At 38.1% G+C, this 8,522-nt stretch overlaps 1 protein-coding gene across 3 annotated transcripts in view; it reads right to left on the bottom strand.

Moving 5' to 3' along the window:
- Positions 1 to 475: 475 nt before the first annotated feature.
- The window catches only part of LOC129118966 (protein ELYS-like), a 43,770-nt gene continuing 35,723 nt past the window's right edge, over positions 476 to 8,522 (bottom strand). For all 3 annotated transcript variants that reach the window (XM_054630630.2, XM_077175742.1, XM_054630631.2), the window contains exons 33-36: positions 6,125 to 7,925; positions 5,218 to 5,351; positions 4,671 to 4,777; positions 476 to 4,157 (exon numbers count right to left, since the gene is read on the bottom strand). In XM_054630630.2, coding sequence (XP_054486605.2) covers positions 3,971 to 4,157; positions 4,671 to 4,777; positions 5,218 to 5,351; positions 6,125 to 7,925 — 2,229 coding nt within the window. In that variant the 3' untranslated portion in view covers positions 476 to 3,970. The remainder of the gene's footprint in view (positions 4,158 to 4,670; positions 4,778 to 5,217; positions 5,352 to 6,124; positions 7,926 to 8,522) is intronic.

Genomic DNA, 8,522 nt, shown 5'->3' with positions numbered 1-8,522 from the left:
AGTGAATTGGTGAAAACTGATTTTAGTTGCTTCTTTGAGTAAGATCTTACCTGGCCCATGTAACTGTTGGGTCCTGCTGAGATGAGCACACTGTTCTTGTCCTTTAAGGGAGACACCGAGGTCAGAAGCCAGAACAGGTCAGGTCAAAAGCAAAGGTTTTTCAATGCCCCGGACTCCTGGGATCATATATGCTTGTGCTGTTGCTTTTCACAGAAATCACACACCCACCTCCTGCATCCTTCTCTCACTGTTATTAAAATCCCAGTTGCAGTATCAAAACACAAGCAAGCAGTCATTGACTAATAATTCATGTCTCAATTCAGGTTTAAACCAAGTTCTGCAGCAATGCACAGCACATCAATGCCTGCTGTGAGTCATGACACAGCCAGGGAGGAACTGACCTGAACAGTCACATCAGTAACCATAACTTGCATTTTTCACTCTACCTCACATATTGGTCATCCACACAGCCCAGTGCTGGAAAATGCATTTTATTTTAGTAACAACTTTAATTCCACAGGAACCACAGAACATTTATCTTTAAGCACATCAAAGGGACTCATTATCTTGACTACTTTGGTGAAAAAAGCATTCCTGGAATGGAAACCCTGAAGCTTGCACAGAAGACAAAAGTACAAAGAAACAAACACTGTCCTATTACCTAAAATTCTATTATTTCAGTATTTTCAGATTAGCCTAGACTAATTGGTTGCAAGCATTGCCTAACTACTCATGAGAACCTGTAGGTTGTTTTCTGCTATAGCTTTATTTTTTCCCCCCACCAGAAATCAACAACTTTGCTATATATTAGTTACATGGGAAGTAATGAAATTGCAGCAAACAAATTTATTGCACTGACAACCCTGAGAGTAGCCTTCCATGAGAGGAAGTTCTGATGGGGGAATAAATAGTTATCTGTGCTCTTACTTGCACACTGGACAGGTACAAATATTAAGGCAAATACACAAAGTCAACATGAATCAATTAGCACTTCAAGCACGGAGTGCCCATTGAAAGTAAAATAGATTTCATGCTCATTCATGTTATAACCTAGAACAAATACTTTCACCAGCCTTAGCTTATAAACATTTGAAGAAAAGAAAGTTTGTGAGGTAACTCAAGAGAATAATTTCCACTGTAACATTTCTTTTCTTACAAAATAACCTCCAACAGTTCTTAATGTTATTCATACTCCCGTCACTAATATCTCCTGCTGTGTGCTTCCTGGAAATAAAATCTGGCATTGCACCCCATTTTATTCTTCCCGCAAGCTAAGATTCTGCTGTCCCAAGGTGGTCAACCTTCCAGTGGAGTTTTCTCTGGGGTTACACCTCAAAGGTACAGATGCACAATCTGGCTTTAGCTTTTAGCCATCCAGCACCTCTTTAGGGGATAAAAACATTAAGGAATCAAGGAATTACTTCTCTTTCCATAGAAAAACTTCAGAATACTCTATTTAGCAATGAGCTGTAGCTCTTGTGAAACTCCCACCTTGTTTGCTGGAAAATTTTAGCTCTATGCCCCCACAGCTTTCTGCATCCATCCACCACCACAATGCATCCCACCTCCTCTCACAGGTCCCTCCTGCCCCTCTCTGGCACTACTGCTCTCTCCCTCTCAGATCCATGTGCAAACAGCTGCAAATCTTTTCCACTCATCCTTCACACATGTAGCAAGCCTACACAGAAAGCACCCACATAAAGTCTATTTTCTCCACTCCCATTATAAACCCATCCTTGAGCTGGTGCCTTAACATTGTTCCCCAGCTTCTTCCTTTTCTCAGGCTCTAAACAGAGTCACAGTGTCTGGTTTTGCTTCCATTTCCTTCTATGTCCCTCAAATTTCTGTGCCCACTCCATGTTACACATTATGCTCAGGTTCCTTTTCAAACTGCTCCTTGGGGAAACTGGTCTGCACTGGAGAACTGTGCACCAAATCCAAGTTACAACAAAAAAGAAAAAAGAGTAAAACATTTCAACACATAATTAAAACTCCTTTGAAGTAAAAAGTTACTAGAAAAATGCAAACCTTTAGGAAGTAATTAAATCATTCCCAATTGTCTTTTGCTATTGCTTGCTTTCTTCCTAAGCACAGACAAATGAGGATATTTTAGCTGAGGTGTAAATAAAATAGACGCTAAAAACTAATAAAATCAGCTAATGCTATATTTTCATTTTTTCTAAATAATTCATACAAAAAATATACATATATAAGTATAAATTACAGAAATGCATCAAAACCCTATTAAGCAATCTTCACTAGCATTTCATCAGTCACTTCGACAATAATCAGAGTATTTTATAAATACTCTTGCACACTACAAAAAGAAGTCAGATTTGTCATCTCTATTCTATTCAAATATTGAAATTTTGACCTTTTACCCCATTTTGAGCTATTGACTGCACTTCTGAGAAATGTGAATATAAAAATTGCTAAACTTCCCTCCCCTTTCCTCTTTGACCATATTTATAGTCACTCATGTACAAAATAAACAGAAAAAATAATTACTAACTTGACTCAAAGGTCTCAATTTGCTGCCACTTTCACATTTTTAACTTTTGACTTTTTTTTTTAAGCTTTCATTCAGTCATGAATACTTCCCCAGGGAGAAAAATATTCAAGTGCATGCAATTGCTTCTCTAGAATGATCTGTTCTGAGATAGAAAAATCACAGCCCCAGAACAATCTTCTTTCACAAGCTTAGTCTGTTATTAATACATTCATTCACTATGTACAAGCTATTAGTTAATAAATAACTTATGTCTTGAAGAACTGTAGTTGCTTTTACTAATTGAAAAGTTTAATATCAGGTTCCACCATTCTGTAGTCTTCAAAGTTGCATCCATATATAAATTAACATACAGAAAAATAATCCATTGTCTAAAAGACTGCACATCAAAATAGTACTTCCATGTCTGCTTTTAAAAGAATAGGTTTGTGACTTTATTTATACAAATTGAAACTTTATAGGGACATATACTCCTTAACCCAACACTGTTAATGAAATAATTATTCAAAAATATGGTTTGTAACTAAGATTTCTGTACATTTTTGTACCTTTTCCAGACTTATATAGGCTTTACCATCAGATTTTCAGTGCTGTGATATGCAGGTTTCAAATACTGCAAAGCATGTTTAGACAGTAAGCATTTCAATTATAGTAGCAGTCATATTACAAAAATAATTTTGGCTCAAATTTCAAAGTATCTGGGTAGTGTCCCTTTAAATCTGATATGCTATTGTAAGCATCACACCATCTGTACAGTTAACTTTTTGCTGACAACAGATTTTAAGAAATAATGACACATCTGAGGTGTGATCCGGTTTTATGAACTAAAGAGCAGCTTTCCCAAAGTTTAAGACAAATACAAAAAAAATATATATTGCACAGCTTAAAACACAATTGTTTACATTCTGACTTCAATACAGTACAACTTAACCGTGAATGTAAGGAATTACCAGTTTGTATTGTAAGTCCAATTATTTGTGCCAGAAGGTCAAACATAATTTTAAAATTAAAATTAGTATGTTTAAAATATGTACTTGTTACAGGAATTCTAAAAAAACTTTTTAAAAGCTTTTGGAATCACTTTTGGGAGTCTGTAACTCCCACAAACCAACATTAAAAGTTCTGAGCAATACAGGTCATTCAACCCAATATTCCCTCAAAAAGCTATCAGACAGTAAGCACATTGTGAAGTATACATTTTTATTTAACATTCCTAAAATAAGCTGTATTTACATATTATATAAATGTATGAAGTCTTAATATAAAATAGAAAACTGCATTGACTGAGGAAATTACACTCCATATGGAGTTACTTACTGAAGATCATTTTTATGAAATTTTACAATAATTTATATAAATTATCTCTTCCAAATTAGATGATTTTTCTTCTTTTTACTAATTCACACAATTTTGATGACTTTACAAACAGTGGTGTACATTAGAAACTTAAAAAAAAAACAGTTACAGCATCTTCCGGCGCACAACTGGCTTTGGAAAATTAGACAGTCTTTTTTTGTTCTTTCTTAGGGTCTTCCCTGCTGCATCTGTAGTTTCTTTCTGTTTGGTTTTTGTTCCATCCACTGGACTTCCAAAAGGAGAGATGAATTTTATTTCAACTGGTGGAGGTGACCAAGAATCTTTTGTGGTTCTGAAAAGAAAGACAAGCATCAAATCAATTTTTCAGTACTAACAGTATTTAATCGAGGAAAAAAACTACACAGAATTCCAAAATCAGTTAAAAAAAATAAATGCATGGTCTTCTTTGCAGATAGAATTAAGGTAAAAAAGGTACACAAATCAGGTTTGTTTGGCTTTCATTCCCTTTATTCCTTGTCTGGCCATCTCCCAGCTTCTATGTGAAGTTAAACTGGAAGAGTTTGAGTTCATAAGGTGGAATAAGACAATGTAAGAGCATTGCAATGTCATCACTGCAATTCGTATCCACCTGCCCTTTTCTATTCCCTCCCTCTTCCATTTCCATTAGCAAACCATACCCCTGAATGGGGAAAGGCACCTATTAGACCAGCAGGCTGAGCTGGACAGGCTGATGGAGTGAGAGAAGACCTGCCCAGCCAAGTGAGGAAGAAGTAGTTAGGCACTTAACAGCTGAGTCACCATCACATTAAGAAATGCAAATAACTGTTCAAAACTTATTTCATACTTGCTTCCTTTCTTCATTTTTGATTTTGGAGTTCTACCTCTCTTCAATTTTTGCTTTACCCCGGCCTCTATGGATTTGGTATCCTCTTCCTCTTTAGCTGGAAGCTCCTATGTTAAGACAACAAAAACGTTACTCATTAACAAGTTCTTAGACTTCTATGGAATAATAATTTTTTTTTTTCATTACAAAATCATGCCAAAGTTATTTCCAAAAGTACCTTTTGTTTGCAAAAACAAACCTTCACATCAAATTATTTTACTATCCTAAAAGTTAAAATTCTGAAATTAACAGGTAACATATGAAGTAAGTTTAAAGAGAGCCACTGTGCCTTTTGCTAAAAGCAAAACAGTATTTATCAATTCTTGATTTACATAGATTCAAAACTGACTTTTGTAGCTTGTCTTCATGAAGAAAAACAATAACATTTTTAGCTGATTCATTTAAAGCTCTTTTTAGATACGCTTCCAATGAAAAGGGCAAAGTATGATCTCAAAAAATGGTACAGAACTAAAATCAAGAACATGGGACAACTGGAGTTTTTACTTACTGCTTCTTTCACAATTCGGGAAATGCTAGCTACAGTTTTTCTCTTTGATCTCAAAAGAGGGGGCGAAAAGACAAATTGAGAAGACAAATCCGGGTCCAAATCCTGCAACTGCACAGGATGGTCTGTTTTTCCAGCTAAAATGACAATGCATTGTTAGCATGTACATACATTATACATGAGGGACAGTAATATTACATTACAGCTGGCAAATAAGAGCACAATAGCTTCCCAAAATAAAGGTCCAATCAGCTTTATAAACACTCCATGCAAAGGCATTTTCCCCCCAGTAACTGCCTCTTGGGATTCATTCTTTTACCATAAAAATAGTGAAACAAAACGAAGCCAATGTAGTGATTTTACCTGCACCTACATAATCAGATATTATACTCGAGGCATCAACAGTCCTTACACATTAAAAAAAAAAATTATCATGTACTCTAATTAAAAAACTCCTGGGTACAGTAATTTCACTGACAAAGTATACACTCATGAAAAAGAATCACATAATTAAACAGCTGTACAGTTTGTTGGAAGATGCAGCTCATCTGAACTTGAAAACTGAACAGCATTTGGAAAACACACATCCTTTATTTCTCTTCTGGGGGGAAGGGGTGGCAATCACATATTCACAAATAATCTCTGGTTTTCAAAATGTGACAGAAATTAAGTTCCTTACAAAAATATAGCTTAAATTTAATTTCATGGCTTAGATCAGCTTCATAATCTATTTCTACCAGAACTAGGCAGGCAGTCACACAGACTTCAGCCAAAAGGTGAACTGCCTCTTGGCAAATATTTTCTTTTGCATGCTTACATTCTTTACAATACTTAAAGCCATCCTCACCGTTTGTTTTCAGTGGTTTAAAGAGGCTATGCCCTCTTTTGCATATAAACATAGTGCACCTACCTTCAAATTTCTTTGTCAGCTTTGTGAGAGGAGGAGAGAAAAGGAAAGCCTCATTTTCCTCAGCAGACAGTTTCTGATGGATGGCAGTCCTGCGGGATCTGGTCCTTGTAACCCGATCTGTCAAAGCTCTGGATGTCTGATCATGTCCTGAGGGATTTATGTCTTCCAGCAGCAAAGGACTGCCCCCAGGTCCCTGGGAGGCCTCCTCAGACACTGATCTCCTCTTCCTGCCCCGACGCCCTGTCCTCACGGTAGTCTTGGGTGTGGCTGGCACCTCACTTGGCTCTGCAGGAGTTTGTTCATGAGTATCCACTTTTTCTGGGTTCTCTTGTGGCAGTCTCCTAGTTTTTCTCTTAGGAGTATCAAGGGCTTCTACTTTCACACCTGAACGTATGTCTTCCTGAGAAGAGGTAGACTCTTGGTCTGCCATGAGGTTTTGTGCCGCCTTCCTAGCACTTCTTCTAGGTGTGACAGGAAGTTTAAATTCTGTTTGAGGAATCGATGATTTAGACACATCAAGATCAGAATTTTCTGAAACTTCTGATGAACTAATCTTTCTTCTTCTGCCTCTTTTACTTGGCACTGGTAAAAGGAGTTGGTCACTAAGCTGCACCTGTTGATCCTTGACAGTATCTTCAGTAAACTCTAAACTAAAGCTTTTCATTTTTCTTGCACTTCTGCTGGGACTGACTGCTGTTTTTACTTGATGATCAGTATCAGTCTTGCCAGTTTCTGGATTTCCACCCAAACTTTTTCCTCCTTTAGTCCTTCTGGAAGCGAAAGAAGCTGTAACGCTGCCTTCAGCAAGAGGCGTTTCCTCATTAGCCTCTTCTTGTAGTTCAGATAGTTCAGATGCAGCTTCCTTTGCTCTCCTTAATCCTCTCCTGGGAGTAACAGGCCGTGTACTGTCAGACAAGATTTGTCCATCAGAATGGCTGCTCTCTGTTTTTTCTAAATTAGACAGTTTAGGTTTCCTACCTCTCCTAGGAGTAACAGGTGTCACAGGTGTTTGCTTCTCTTGAGCATTTTCCTCTGTTTGGAGCCTGGGAGTCTCAGGTGTTTCTTTTGTTCGCCTGGTACTTCTCCGAGGAGACAGGCCAAGCAGAGCAGGGCTGTCTGTCTTCAGCAGCTGCTGAGTGCCTGCTGACAGAACACCCAGACTTCTACCCAGCTGTCCCCTTGTGCGTGTTCTTGGAGCAGTGCCATAATGATGTCTGCTGGTTTCCTCTCCCACTGCTTCTAGCACAGGTGTTAAGGGAGCTTTTGCCTTCTGGAATCTAGTTACCTTTTTACCTATGGTTTCATGAATTGATTGTTCTACAACTTCAGATGTAAATTCTTTACTTCTCGTGTCCTTGATTACATCCAGTAAGTTCTCAGCAATGGCAACCTTAATAGGTTCAGGCACATATGGGAGTGACTCTGCAATATTCTGAGATTCCTGATCACCAGTTACAGTGGACACTGAGTTTGTAACATGTTCCTGGCTTTCCGTATTTCCTAAATTGGTCACAGGCTTTTCTTCTGTTGTTGTGTCATCTGGTTTAGAAGCATCTACTGATGTAGGGTCTCCCATCTCTGCTTCCCCTTCTTCTCCTTCCAAAACTAAGGTAAAATTATTCTGAGATAGAAAAAGGTCGCCATCTCCCTCAGCTGCATCACACTCACTATCTTTGTTATCAGGCAAATCACATGCAAACTGTTGCTCTATATTTTCATAGTTATAATGAAGAACACTTGATGGATCTAGCTCACTATATGGTGATGTTTCAGGTGCTGGTTCTGAGGTATCTTCTATAACCTAAAGTTAAAAAATGTCTGTTAATACTTTATTCAATACCAAACAGACTAATTTCACACTGAGCTAGATGAAACTGAGGACAGTTCCCTTAAGACCACCCCTGAATGTGAAACAATGTGCTTTTGTACTCCAGCTGAGAGTTTATGTATTTGAGGCACAGGGATCAGAGCAGTTCCTGTTTCTGGTATTTCTCTTCAGAAATGACCATTTGCCACTGCCCATGACCAGGAGCAGTTTTCCAACACAAGGTGTGTACACGGCCAGGGGTGCCCATCACGTTGCAGTGCCCTCTGGCTGTGGAGCAGTGCAGAGTGACCCACTGCCTCTGACAGGGTAAAATACAATTGGGTCCCCAGTGCTTAAAGATTCAGTCATGATAGTTCTGACAGCAGCACTTACACTGGGCAGGTATCACATCCAACAACTCAACACTGCACTTCGAGGAGTCATTTGGGTTGCATGAGATAACACATAGTTACTAAATACCTCCACCTCTTGACACCAAAATGCGCTCATTACTGGGAATTCTGTGTGTTAAGAAGGAATAAATGACCTAAGCACCTAAATAATTCTGAGTTTGGTTCCCACATCTTTTTG

This window comes from Agelaius phoeniceus, chromosome 3, assembly GCF_051311805.1.
Source record: "Agelaius phoeniceus isolate bAgePho1 chromosome 3, bAgePho1.hap1, whole genome shotgun sequence".
Classification (NCBI taxonomy): Eukaryota; Metazoa; Chordata; class Aves; order Passeriformes; family Icteridae; genus Agelaius; species Agelaius phoeniceus.
Note: the sequence above shows the minus strand (reverse complement) of the source record. Positions and strands in the feature narration are given on the sequence as shown.